Genomic DNA, 14,318 nt, shown 5'->3' with positions numbered 1-14,318 from the left:
TCTTTCTTTTGACTGCAGTTGTGATTCCAAAGAGCCCGTTTCCTGTCTCCGAAGGGAGCGCTGAGAAGCCCAGCATGCACAGCGCCATGAAGACTGTTTTGGGGCCCCAACCTGGGCAAAAGCGTCGCAAGTCAGGCAAGAAGCGAGGCCGAACGCCCAAGGCCTTGATCCATCACCCCATCCCTACCCCCTCCAAGTCAGTGGAGCCTTTGAAATTCCCCAAGAAAAGGGGACCGAAGCCCGGCAGTAAGGTAGGTGACAAGGTATGTGTCAGTAATTACATGTGCCTGGGGTGAAGAGCAGCTGTGCCGTGGTGTGTTTAGGAGGCAAAGTCCAGCCTGACGATTGACAGGTGATGGGAGCACCCCCATGGAGTGTGGGGGTTGGGAGCATCTCTAAACTCCAGCACCTCCACCCAGCAGGGTCTGGCAGCACATCCACTGGGCAAGGATGTGGAGTGGAGGGAGTAACTCTAGACTCCAGCCTCACACCTGCAGGGATGATCATGTTTAAAAGTTGCAGGAAGCGTGGCCAAATGATTAATGGTACCAGGAAGCTCTCTCTGTGGGCCTGTGTTGATCACGGGCGCCCTGGCAGCCTGCTGTGGAGCCGGATGATCTCCAAAAGGGCACTGCCGGGGGCTGGAGGAGTAGGGAGGATGGCAGAACTGTGCATGTGCTGGCTAGGTGTGAGGCCATCCCTCCCACCTGGGGTGAATACCCAGGCCTGTGCGGGGGGGCAGAGTATGGGGGCATTGGGGGGAGCGGTATAGTGGGGGGCACAGTATGGGAGTGGTGGGGGGCAGTATACTGGGGGGCACAGTATAGGGGCAGTGGGGGGGCAGTATAGTGGGGGGCAGAGTATGAGGGCGGTAGGGGGGATGCTATTGTGGGGGGCAGAATATGGGGGCGGGATAGTGGGGGGTGCGATATATTGGAGGAGTGACAGACGGGGGAGCATGAGTAAAAGGCAAACTCTTCCCAATCCCTTTCTACAGAGGAAACCTCGGACTTTGCTGAATCCAGCACCCACCTCTCCAACAACTAGCACCCCCGAGCCAGACACAAGCACTGTGCCCCAGGATGCTGCTACTATCCCCAGCTCTGCCATGCAGGCCCCCACAGGTAAGCTTGGATTGCCCCTCAGGGAAGATGAGGCAATTAAGGAACTTCCGGAGGGACCCAGAAAATGTCAAGGCAAGATATGACGATTTCCAAATGTGGCAGCGAGTCTTACAAATATGGAAATCAGAGTGGCTAAAGCAGAGAAGAATCAGGCTGGAGAGAGAGAACCAACGGCTCCCCATTTCCTTCCCTCATCTCCTCCACTTCTCAGGAACATGGCTAGAGCTGGGAATTGCCCTGCATTTTCCGCCCATAAAGTGTTGCTCCGAGGTACCAAGAGGCATGCCCTTGGGGCTGAACGCCCATTTCACTCCTAGAGAGATGTCTGCATAGATAGTGGAGGCCTTTAGCTCTGGGCTGAGGCTCACCTCATAGCTAGGTGCAGGGAGTGCTGCCGGACACTCATGCTAGCAACTCTGCGGCTCTAGGGGGGGCGTTTGTCATGGCCCAGGCAGCTCCGAGGCAGGAAGGGCTGCAGCACCCTAGCTCTCTTGGAAACGGGAGCTCTTGAATCTCCCAGCAATCCTGCAGTAAGAGTCAGGGTGTCTGCTGCTGAGTCATGCTGGCAGGTGGGCCCATTAGGTCCTAGTAGGGTGGAGAGGGAGATAGGATTGAGAGAGCCACGCTAAGGTTTCTGTGCGGTTCCGGTTTTGAGTCAGGACTAAAGCTGCCTCCAGAAAGGGGAGTCTGATGCTGACTGCACAGCCTAGGGCAGGAGCTGGGCCCGCTCACTCCGCCATGGCACGGCTGGACAGATCTCCAGGAAAGCCTGAGCGAGCTGAGCTGGAAATTCATGGGAGCTGGTTGCCGAGCTCCCTTAGGCTCAACCCTTGTCTCGACACTCAGCACATCACTGTGCAAACCCCGCCCCTCCCGCAGCCTGGCATTCCTGGAGCACAGAGGCCAGAGAGGAGATGCCAGAGTGGCTGGGAGGATGAGCCCAAGGAAGGGAGGCTTGTTTCTCTTCTAAATGTGCCATGTGCTGGTAGGCAGCGGACTAGTGGCTGTGCTGGACTGGCTCGGTTCGCCCTGTCTGTGAGCATTAGACAGCATGTGGCAGGATGGCAGGGCTGTGGCCAAGCAGGATATCTGTTCACAGGGTAACAGTGAGCCTTCTCTCGCTCCTCAGTCTGCATTTACTTGAACAAGACCAGCAGCACCGGGCCTCACCTGGACAAGAAGAAAGTTCAGCAACTGCCTGACCATTTTGGACCAGCCCGGGCCTCCGTGGTCCTGCAGCAGGCAGTACAGGCCTGTATTGACTGTGCTTACCATCAGAAAACTGTCTTTTCCTTCCTGAAGCAAGGCCATGGGGGGGAGGTCATTTCAGGTAAGAACCAAGCTTTCTCCCCCTGCCTGCTTTCTGAGAGGTCTTAGATGGGGAGCACAGCACCATCCTGATGTCAGCTATGGCCATCACCAGTGGGGAAGACTCCACGGGAGGGTGGAGGGCAGAGGGCTCTGTACAATGAGGCTATATAAAACATAAACAAGTGAGGCTCATTTCTCCAGCCATAGGTAGGGTGTCTAACATGCTTGTAGGAATAAAACGCCCATGTGCCTTTCAGCCAAGAATCACAGTGCCATTCTCAGACACTAATCATTGCAGTCCCACCGCACCCCGTCAGCTAGGTAAGTGTCATGTTCTTTCCCCATTTTACTGAGGCACGGAGAGGTGAAGTGATCTATCCAAACCAAGGCCACACAACTAATTGGTGGCAGATCTGAGAACAGAATTCAGCCTTGGTTCCCAGTCCTGGGCATTAGTCTCAAGCCCATCCTACCTTGTTTCATCAGCGTTCTTCGTGCTGTGATGTGTTTGTTTCTGTTGAATGATACCAGCTGCTTCCTAAACCTGTAAGGGGAAGGGGGAACGCTCAGCAGTTTCACACTTATCCATGGTGGATCTTGTTAGCTCTGCCCTGCCTCATTAACCATCAGTGTAGGGCTCCTGAAAATGAACCCATGAGGATTGCGGAAGTGTGGGGAGAGTCTCTGAGCCGTCCCTGAGGTGCCACAAACAGATTCCCACAGGTCTGGAACGGTGGGGGGCTGGGAAGTGTAAACGCTTCTCTATTGGACTTTGCCTCCTCAGGTCTATCCAGAATGCTGCTGCTAGACTCATCTGCTTGGCTCATCACTCTGACTAAGGGCTTGGTTGCTCGGGGCTTTACTGCAGACTAACTGCTGTTTTTTTAATTCAAATGGGCTGTGTCCACACAGCACAGTTCTTCCAAACCAACTGAGCAGTTTGTGCAAATTGGAAAATCCACTTTGAAACTGGATTAGGTTCATTTCGGAATGAGTTAGTACGGAGAAATGTTTGGATGGACGCATCTGTATTTTGGGTCGGTTTTTCAGTCCTCCCACTGGTATCCCACACTGCATCGCTTCATGCCAGGACTGATTTGTTTGTGTGTGTGTGTGTGTGCGCTGTCTCTCGCTGGAGTCATGGTGACCAGATGACACCATGTTTAAATGGTGGCACGCAGCACCCCTTTTGTGATTCCATGTTCCTGGAGTGTTACAGCAAACACCTGTAGATGTGCAGATCAGGGGTTTCCTTGCAGTCTGGGTAGAAGAGCAGTGCAGTCCTGCCTAAAAAGCAGCCGCCATATATGTATACAGCTAAGCAAATGGCTCAGAGGGGCTGTCCTGGGACATGGCTCAGTCCTGCAACACAAGGAAGGATGGCAGAATTATGAAAACAGCCAAGGACAGATACTGCCTGACAGTGCTCCAACTACCTGCTCCTACTTTAAGGAGCTGGACTGGATTTTTGCAAGGGATTTTTCCCAGTACATTGTGGACAGCACCAAAGGCACCGAGGAAAACCCCAGTCCCGACCAGGACTCTGAGGAAGAGATGTCCCCAGAAAACCAGGATCTCTTCCCCAGCAAGAACCTGAGCCAGATCCTGAGGAAGAAATCACCCCCAGGAGCCAGGAGGGGACAGCCTGAGAGTCTGGGCTGGGGGCTTCTGCCAGTAAGTATGATGTGCTGCATTCCAATAGAATTGTGCCGATGGGGTTCACAAACCATTGTTCTGGGAGCCCATTAGATGCCACCGTTTTGGGTGGATCTGAACTTGGCGTCTGTCCCCCTCCTCTTGTGCTCAAAATAGCTCCCTTGGCAGGGAATTACTGCTCTGCAGCGATTATTTCCCTGATATGTTCATTTCCCACAGCCATCTGCCCCTCCAGTCCCTGGTCCTGTCCTCCTCGTGGGCCCCTTTCCCAGTCGACCACTGTGGGCTGCCGCCAGCCCTCCTGTGCCAGTCAAGCTCATGGCGCCATGGTCGTTTGTCAGACCCTTGTAATGTAGACATGTTTACTGCAACGTCACTTACCGGAATGTAATACAGTCTTCAAATACTTTGCTTCACAGTTTGATTAATGCTCTGAGCATCCAGCTACGTTAGCATTTTATGAGGTATATTTTCAGAGTTAAATGCAGGGAATTAAATACTCATCACCTTTGTTAACAAGCCTCTTCTCTGCTTCTCGGTTCATCCTCCAAGGTTAGGCCTGTCTGCAGAGGTGCACACTCAATTACTAACCTAGCCTCTGCAACTCCCCAACCCACACACATGCCTCCACCCCCCTCACTAGGGTAACCAGATAGCAAGTGTGGAAAATCGGGCTCAGGATGGGGGTAATAGAAAAAGCCCCGAATATTGGGACTGTCCACATAAAATTGGGACATCTCGTCACCCTACCCCTCACCCATGCAAACCACTGACCCAAAGCCCATTGCCTACTGCAGCCCCCCACCGTACCAACTTCTCTGATTAGAACAGGGTCCTGTGCAAAGTCAGGTGAAACCCTTGTGCCACCTCCAAGCTCTCCCCAGGCTGAGAAGGGAGCACTGAAATGGTGTTCTGAAACTGAGGAAAAGCAACATTTGATCATTGTGATTCTGGTCCCATGGCAACTATAATAACCACTTCTGTTTCTTGCTTCCCAGTTTGTGCACCTGACATCCAGTGGCCCCGTGAACAGACTATTAGCAGCTTCCGAACGCCTGACTAATCTCTGGGGCAGGGAAAAGAAGGCCACAGACAATGTTTGAGGACCTCAGGAGAGTCTTGCAGAAGAGGGATAGGAAGGTAGAGGAGTGGAGGAAGTTCTCCTTCCAGAGAGAGAGGACAGAGGACGTGGGGAGAGTGACAGGGAAATTCAGAGGCAGCTCCTGGAACTCATGCAAAACCAGACATGACAGAGAACATGCTGGCGTAGTCTTGTGCCATACCCCACCACCTCCACCCCAGCCCCCCCGGCCCTGCAATCCATGGAGAGCAATGCGTACTGGTAGCCGGCCAAAGCTCCGGCCACAGGCATTTCCCACCCCACCCCACAAGACTGAAAACAGCAAGCGCTGGGAACCCTCCTTCATCCCACAGCCTCTGACGATGGTTTCTTCTTGTGTCACTCCACACGCCAAGGCAAAGACACTAGGCAGAAATCCCACCCATGCATATGCCTGTCACTAGTGCAACACTAACGTGTGCACTCAGCACTTTTGTCATGCGGTGCACGTCTGTACTGCTGGGTTGTATAAAGCTTGCACTGTTATGCACAGTTTGCACTTTTACCTTCTGGTTCATGTTACAATGGATACAGTTTTGATTAATAAATGTTATTTGCACTGTTTGTTGTTCAGTACTTGATTTTTGACACACGTTCAATAAGCTTTAATAGAATACCACCTGTCCCATGCACAGCATAACATGCCCTTTCCAAGAGCCATAGCACAAAGCATTGAAAAAGCAAACTAACTTTTTTCAGCAATCCATCCACATGCTGCCGTGAAACCCTGCCACAATACACAATCCAATTACAGTGCAACTTTTCAGCTCCTCGCCTCAAAGTAGGAGCCCAAGGCATCCTGTGACCTTGTGGCCTTGACAATTCGCTGCGGTTTGCAGCAGAAGCCTCTCTGGCCATTCGTAACATTCTGAAAGTCTCTGTACCTCTCCTTCCCACCCGTCGGCAAGGCTCCCTACACAGATATTGTGCAAAGCACAGCAAACGGTGATCACGAGGCAGACACTGCACAGCAACCTTCTGCCTCGTCATGAGACAGCGCCGTCTCCCTTTCAGCCTTCCACACGCATGCTCCACTGTCATTCTGCAGCTATAAAATTTCCACTTTTCATTAAATAAAGATGTGCGTTTCAAAAGATCCTGGCATCATGGACCTTTCCAGACCATCCCACTTAATACTGGTGAGCCTGCCATGGAGATCAGCCAGGCCTACCAGCGCCAGTGAGAAATACCCCTTTCTTTTGATGAACTCTGAAGCCTGAGGAGAGGGACGAAGAATAAGAGCATGGCAATGCCCCAAACAATTCAGAGAACCCAACCAGATAAATCCATCAACCACCTCTTGTGCATTGCCACGCTTTATGACTCTGGGCATCAGCACAGTCTCTATATCAGCACACGTCTCCATGACACGGCCCAGATGGTTGATCTACCGACACCAGACTGGTTAGCTACTGATCAGTAGCAGTCAAGGGTGGTGAGCTTCCAGATAGCGCTTGTCACGCCCTTCTGCACACTGAGGGGAGCCCTCATGTTAGTATGATGGCACTGCAGCTGCGGGGTTCCTCACAGCTCTAGGGAAGGGCCCGTTGTCATCCTGAAGTTCTGCCTCCACTGCTGGTCACCCCAGGTCAGAATTGTCATCTTTTTCCTCCAGTCAGAGCTGGTGTCCCAAGCCCAGAAACAGCATCCAGTAGAGTGAAGCTGCTCCAGAAAAACATGATTCACGGTTAGCTGCTCCGTTTCCTCCTGCTCTGCCAAAAATGGCGCAGCAGAATGACAGCTGCTCAGACGTGTGATCACAAATACACGCACTGTAACAAGTGCCTGGAGCACAGTACACAACGATGTTCCTTCCGCGCTGCTGACAGCACTTTGAAAACGGCACCGACTCACAAAAGACGGATGACTCCTGGGATGTGATGAGAGGAATCATGGGGAGTCACTGCTCTCATCCCAAGACCCAGAATTCTAGTGCCTTATGGTAGATATCCCACAATGGACCATGAGAAGAATCCCAGAATGCATAGAGGCCAGCAGCAGGACAGAGCACTGTGAAATACCCACCTAGAATGCTGAACACCTCTTTTGTGTATGCACTGATTCAGAGAAAGTAGGTAGAAGCTGGTTGTGTGGACACAGTTATTTCAGAATAGTTGTTCCGCAATAGTTAATGCACACAAACCTAATCCACCAAACCCCACCGTGCAGACAAGCCCAAAGTCATTCCCTTCCACCATCCTACCAATGGCTTCCCCTTCTCCCTGGCTGCCCCTCACATACAGAAAAGCATCTTGTAAAAATCCACAAAGCTGCTGATTTCCCTCTTTGAGATCCTTGGATGGGAACCCCTAGCCAAGGGCCAGAGAGTGCACAGAGAGCGCCAGTTAGACCGCAGGTCTCTGTTTTCTCCTTCTTGCTCGGTTTTTGTGTGTATAATATGACACCTCCCAAAGGGTGTCGTAAAAGAGAATGTCCTCCGGCAGCTCTCCCAGCCCTGGCTGCAGGATGCAGTGCTAGTGAGCCAAAGCTCAGGTTTCACTCCAGACTCTCCAAAGATTGCCAGAGTTCCCCAGCAGTAGGCGAGGAGTGTGAGGGTGAGGGCTGAAGCTACTATTATTTCTCATGCAAAACCCCCCAGAAATAGACCCAAGCCCCTTCTCCGACCCACTTTTTATTTTTTATTTTTTAAGTACTTTGAGGTCATATTTATCCACCGCGCAGGAGCAGGGAGCACAGAGCCTGTCCTTGCATGCCCTGCAGTTCACCTTTAAAGATCAAATTTTCAGGCACAACAGACTAATACCTGATGCTTGGTGCAGCAGACAGGTTCTGGCCTGTCCGATAGAGGAAAGCTCCCCGGTATTAAGCCAGGGGAAAGCAGTGGCTTTTGTTTGCTTTAGTTAACCAGGTGAGATGGAGGTACAAGAGCTGGCTGTGCAGCCCGGGCGTTTGTGTTCAGCTCTGTTTGTTTCTGTCTCCAGCCGTGTTTGATCGGGAACAGCACACTCTGAACTTGCCGGCAGTCAACAGCATCACCTACGTCCTCCGCTTCTTGGAGAAGCTCTGCCACAACCTGCGCAGCGACAACCTCTTCGGGAACCAGCCTTTCACTCAGAATCATATGCAGCACTCCCACGAGTACGACCACGACAGGTACCTACCAGGTAGGAGCTGGGGCTGGGGGTGGGCTTTCTGGTGCCCTACGGAGCACCACATCCTAACCAGACTTTACCCTGCAGCTGAGAGATGACAGTGGTGCACACATCAGAGTCCTGTCTGTGGGCTCACTGCATGACATCTAACATTACTCACACTTGGCAGAATCCACGATGCTGCACTTTCTGCCTGTGCTACCTGGCTTCCATTTGTGCCAGTAGATCTCCACTCATCTGTGGTGTCTGACTGTCCATTCCTCTCTCTCCGCATTGCTCATTCCCTCCCTTTCCTTCATTGCTAGTCTGAGAAATGTAACCTGATCTAGGTGACTGATCAATTTAGGAATCAGGCTTAGAGGATTTGTGTAGAGGACAGAAAGGTGATCCCATGGAGCAGGGAAACAGAGAGTTTAACTAAGTGGTATTAAAGTCATTGCTGTCATGGCTGTGAATCTTGTCCCAAGAGAAAGAACACCTGGTGCTTGGTACCAGCGGAAAATCTCAGTCTGCCCCTCAGAACTGGGAACCACACTGCTGGGGTGTTGTGCACAGGTGGACTGTGTTTCTCTTGGCATGGCTGATGCTCTCACTGTCTGAAGCGACACATCCTGAGCAAGTTGGTTCATGCCACTAAGCAACAGTCACTAGGTTGCAAAATGTCTCTTAAACTAAAGTGCTACCGGGGACTCACAAGAGGACAAATGATGTCCCACCGAGGACTAAGCAGTGACACACCACAATGCCGGAAGGAATGACTATCAAGCGAGAACCCGTAGCTGGCCGAATGGCGCAAGGGTAATCTGCTGGAATCCTGTAGAGGGATGGGAGAGGAAGTCCCTCTCAAGCTCTTTCTTTGCACACTCGATAAGGTTTTGTGGCTGATGGATCATTCGAAATGGGTGAGTGACCAGCTCAGGAAAAGTGAAGGCAGCCCAGGGTTATGACTGGAGACCAGCTAATTGTGGCTATTGCCTGAGAAGTAGGACTCTTCAGTGTGCAGAGGAGACCCCCTACGAGGAGCTGTGCTGGGAAGGAGGAAGAGTTGCTGCTCACTAGGAGATGGGGTCAGCATGACTCCTGGAGGAACGAGTTCTGATCTGGAAAATTTGTCCAGGCAGAAACCCCTGTCCTGCACTCTTGTTGTGCCCTGCTTCCCCTCCCTGTCCCCTCTCCCACCACCTTGTCCCAGGAACTAGCAGGCACGCAGGAAGGAAGGTGGGGTGCGTTGAGAGCTGAACTCGGTATCCACCTGGAGCTCAGAGGGACTCCATGCAGGGAGGTGCAGCTAGCAGCAGTGTGAAGAGGGTGGGCATCAGGAGGGTTTCTGTCTGCTAGGAAACTAGGGGCATCATCTGGGGTTGCTTTCAGGAGATGGATCACTAGGCTGGTGGGAGGGTTTTCCTCGATGGAGGTGAGGGGGAGGCTGGGGAGGAGGAAGGGAACAGCAACGGAGTGGGGGTGGGGTCATAGAGAGGTTTATGGGGCACAACCAATATATGCTTCAGCCTCTTTGTGCAGAAGCCCTTGGATGAATGTTCAGATGGTAAAACCAGGATATTACACAATGCAGGGAAGGAGAAAGCTTCTCTAGCTCCAAAATCTTGGGAAAGGAGTCTAGGGGGGACCCTGGGGATTGATGTTGGGTTTGGTCTTGTTAACATCTTCATTACATTTCTGATAGAAGGCTGCAGATATTGTGTTACTGAAATTCTCAGATGGCTCTAAATTGGGAAGGGTTTTAGACACTAGTCAAAACAGAGAAACAAAACAAATAATTGAGTGAGGTTAGGGATATGCCCAGAGGATAATAATAAGCCTAGAAAAAGGCAAACTAATATATCCTGGGGGAAATACAACCCAAATCGTAAGTGAGTGCTGGCTGGAAATACTTGGGAAGCAGCAGCTTTTCAGGAAACCAAGAGATGGTTGTGGGCAATAAAGTGGATCTGAGCTTGTCATGTGAAAGGTTGCAAAGAAATCAGATACAAATCTGGAGGCATCTCATCACAGATCATCCTGCTAGATGGTACTGCTTAGACTGTTCCTGGCAGGCTGTGTACAGTGCAGGGCCCTTAGTATTAGAAAACTGGAGCCGTGCTGGAGGGAAGGGTATTTGGAGAAGATTGACAAGGCTGATCAGGGTTCTGGAGGGATGGGTTTGAAGAACTTCAGGTATAAGTGGACCAAATAATGACTAAGGGAGAGAGACTATGCCAGTTGTCTAAAGCCTACACATATGTAAAGGTTCTGGAGGGAAAGGAATTGTTTGGGGTGACTTGAGATGGAGAAATGGGATGACATTAGTTGAAGGAGATGATAGGCAAAAGCTTAGCCATAAAATGGCCTATGGGACCTAAAAGTTGTGTGCCATCACCAATTAATATCTCCGATTTCAAAACAGTGAAAATTAAAATAAAATTCTAAGCCATCAAAATGCAGATGGCTCCCAGAGGTCTGCCAGGTTGATGTATGAGATTGGACGTGGGCCATAGATGATTCAGGCAGGACTGAATTTCCCAGGAAGTCTCCATTCCTAAGTAGGGCTTGTTCTCTTTTATAGACAGAAGCAGTTCGTTAGACGGCACTCTGCAGGGACCAGGCCGGGGTACAAAGCGATATTCCCAAGATTCCCTTCCATACAGCGTTCCTCTCTCCCCCAAGTTACCAAAGAATGACCGTCACCCTTTGGAAGGTGAGCACAGCATCTCTTCCCAGACCTGGCTGTTCTAAGCAGTATAGCATAATTGGATTTGCAATGCCAAATCAGACCCTGGGTCCAGCAAGGCAGGTTTTCAGACTCCAGCCAGGGCCGTTGCCTAAGGCTTCTGAGGAGGGTGAAGAAAACGTTGTACCCCAAGCCAGTTGCATGAAGCAACCCTTTCTGATCCCTGCCTTGATCATCTCATGCCATGGAGCATGAGATTTGACCCTCTTTATTTTAGTTTTTATTATTACATGTGTTGTTTATAGTCATAAAATTATCCAGGCGTTTTTTAATCAATCCAGTCACAATATTGTACTCTGTGACCATCTCTTATAGCGAGTGCCACTGGTCGACTTTGTGCTAGAGGGAATCTGCTGCCCTTTTCTAGCTGTTTTCCCCCTAGTATCCCCTCCTGTCCCTCAGTCAGCCGCAATTAGTTCCCAAGAGCTCTACCGGGGTTTGCCTCAAAGAACAGCATCCATGAAATCAGCTGAGTAAAACCACCTGCCCAAACCTCTTGGCTCCTGGAGAGTTCCTTTCAGCTTCTCAATTGCCAGTCAGATGCATGCTTGGGAGGATGTGCTGGACACATTACCGCCAGTAGCTGGATAAATGCCCTCGTTGGCACTTGGTCCATTGGCCTGTGTGTGCGTGTGAGATATTTCCAAAGGGGCTGATGTCGTTGGAAGCTTTATCTATCTACAGATCTGTGGTGGAAGATCCAGGACTGTAGAACTTTCGCAGTCAGTCTTTGCGTAATGGAGTAAATACATTTTAAGCATCCTCTGTAAGCCTTCAGACTAACAGATGAACAGTGCTAGTGGCCTTGATGGAAGGATACAGACTCTACTAGCCATGTCTGAGTGTGAGCGTTCAGTTGCTCTGTTTAAACCTCTGTGTTCAGTAAACATTTGGGATAAAATCCATGTCTTGAATCACAGTGGAAGAGTCTGTGCAGGCCATTTTTAGAGGCAAATGGAACTGTTCTGGCACTGTCCACTGGTCTGTAAGATTCCCTCCGGCCAGCAGGTTTCCCAGGGAATAGAATGAAAGTCACTTTCCCTTCACTCACTTAAGCTTAGACCAGCTCCAAGCTATTACTGCAGCCAAAGCTTCAGCGCTCAGACTGATGTCCGGAAACGCCCCCGTGACAGGACCAGTTAGGATGTAAGGTGTCAAGGTGTTCAGTCAGTAGAGCAACAGCCTTGAAATAACTAGCAGCTCATCTGCCGTTCCAGCAGAGGGGTTCTCCAGCTACAAGACAGGAAAGCCATTGTCTGTGCTGCAAAGTGAATGGTTGCTGGCAAGGTTTCCAGTGCTGAATGCAGTTTGCCTGTAACCTCAGTTGCTTAAGTGGTGCTGAACACAGTTTTTGGTTGGGGTCTGCACTTGCAGCTGAATTGTCATCTGCCCTACCTCAGTTTGTAGTGTCGGCAGGACCTCAGAGAAGCCTGCAGTGTCACTGTTCAAATGGCTCCTCTTTGCTCATTGCACAGGAGATTTGTTTTCCAGCTTTCTTCTTTTAAAAATAGGTTCATTTAATTCACCCAGTGAGAAACCATCCTTCACTGCAGGTTTCACATTTGTCATTTTGGGTGCAGTACACAACACAGGACAGGTGCTCCACTTTACCTACAGTGTGATCTTGTTGGCCACACAGTGGCGGGTTGCATGCTGGGAATTGTGACTGAATGCTCTGCCCACAGTGTCACATCAGCACCTCCTGCCTGTCAGGGTGGAGGCTTTGGCACGCTTGCAGATGTTGAGATCCAAATGCTTCTTCAAAGAGCAGGTTAAATTCTGTGCTGGGAGAAATGCATTTGATTCCTCTGTGCCACACTCAGTTTCTAGACTGGACATACCAAGACCATAACAACGACTTAGCCGGCACTCATGAGCCAGAGACGTGGCTAGTGACCACAGGTTGGTCCCGTGTACAATCTTCTCAGGCTGTGTGAGTGATATGCACCATGTTTCATGGCTAGCCAGGTTGTCCCGTCATCTAATTTGCTCCAAGGCCTGCATGCATTGCATGTGATGCTGCTGATGCTTTCACCCGATCGATGCTCATATGCTGTCCTAATGTTACACAGCATTTCCTCTAGCATCAGTACTGAGCTTGGTTGCATTCCAGGCCTCGAGCCCCCAGTGACCACAGCCCTTGATGCTGCATGGATCTCCTCTCTAGCATGAAAGGGCCAAAAGAGGATACAGCTTGCTGGCCATCTTCCTTGGGTTTCTCTCCTAGTTAGGGCTGGTTTCTTTCAAGTACTTAAATTAGTGTAGCAAAATTATCTCTTCAAAATCTCAGTAGGGAAATAAATATTCCTTGGGAGCTTCAGTTCCTGGTACTTCCCTGCCTGTATGGCTGGAGAACAAGTGTAAAATTTGTAAGGGCTTCTGACTGCAGACTAAAAAGGACTGGGATATCCGTCTCAAAGCGCTGTTGACGAGGCAGCACTTAGACCAGCCTCAGAACCATCCCGCTCCAAATCGGTGCTGAGTGAGTCAGCGTCAGCGCGCAGTGCCTGCCCTACTGGCACCAAGCCCTTCTAAGCACCATTCACCTTCGCCGGTGCCAAAGAAGTGGCAAAAGAAGCAATGAGTGGACTGAGGGCGTTCCCCCGAGTCAAAGAATAAGAAGGCAAGGTTGGACAAAGGACCTGTGTTAGGCCACTTGCCTGTAGAAGGGCAACAGGAGACAACTCCTCCCAGGGTTGCAAGACCATTGAGCGAGCCACCTCTGACTCCTGGGAGTGGTAGGGGATCCCTCCACCTCATGGTGCCTTTGACACTGAAGGCATTTCAAGCGGCTAGGGACCTGGTGGTCATTCCAGTGCTTCCCGTCCCAAGTGCCCTTATATTGGCGACCGAGCCAGTCAAGGCACCTGCCTCCAGGGTAAAACCAGCAACGGGGCCGCTGTAGTGGCCCGTAGAACAGCACCATTCTCCAGAATCTTGGCCCCAGTCTACAACACCTTGGCCCCAGTCCTCTGCACCTAGAAGATAGTCTCTGCCCTTGCAACCTCAGTCTCTGGCTCCGTGTTTGTGGTCTCTGGCTCCGAGGCGGGAATCACAAGTCGCGTACCATCGGTCTAGATCTCCCTGGTACCAATCATCATCCTCATGGCACTGGTTGCCGACGTTGTGGTGCTGATCCCCAGCACCAACCCCCACCACCTCGTTCTCCAACACCGCACTGCTCACCACCGTCTCAGCACCGCTCCCCACCTGGCCGGCACCACTCCAAGGATTATCATCGCCGGTAACCCTCCCTGCAGTACCAC

At 51.1% G+C, this 14,318-nt stretch overlaps 1 protein-coding gene across 3 annotated transcripts in view; it reads left to right on the top strand.

Moving 5' to 3' along the window:
* SCMH1 (Scm polycomb group protein homolog 1) overlaps positions 1 to 14,318 on the top strand; it is a 116,246-nt gene that overhangs the window by 81,029 nt on the left and 20,899 nt on the right. For 2 of the 3 annotated variants that reach the window (XM_067530706.1, XM_067530707.1), the window contains 5 exons: positions 19 to 251; positions 998 to 1,124; positions 2,254 to 2,454; positions 8,154 to 8,336; positions 10,888 to 11,019. In XM_067530706.1, the coding sequence (XP_067386807.1) occupies positions 19 to 251; positions 998 to 1,124; positions 2,254 to 2,454; positions 8,154 to 8,336; positions 10,888 to 11,019 (876 nt within the window). The remainder of the gene's footprint in view (positions 1 to 18; positions 252 to 997; positions 1,125 to 2,253; positions 2,455 to 8,153; positions 8,337 to 10,887; positions 11,020 to 14,318) is intronic. The other variant, XM_067530708.1, reaches the window with a different exon arrangement.

The sequence above is a fragment of the Emydura macquarii genome, unplaced genomic scaffold, assembly GCF_026122565.2.
Source record: "Emydura macquarii macquarii isolate MOO-44397 ecotype Brisbane River unplaced genomic scaffold, CSIRO-AGI_Emac_v2 contig_3113, whole genome shotgun sequence".
NCBI classification, from domain to species: Eukaryota; Metazoa; Chordata; order Testudines; family Chelidae; genus Emydura; species Emydura macquarii.
Note: the sequence above shows the minus strand (reverse complement) of the source record. Positions and strands in the feature narration are given on the sequence as shown.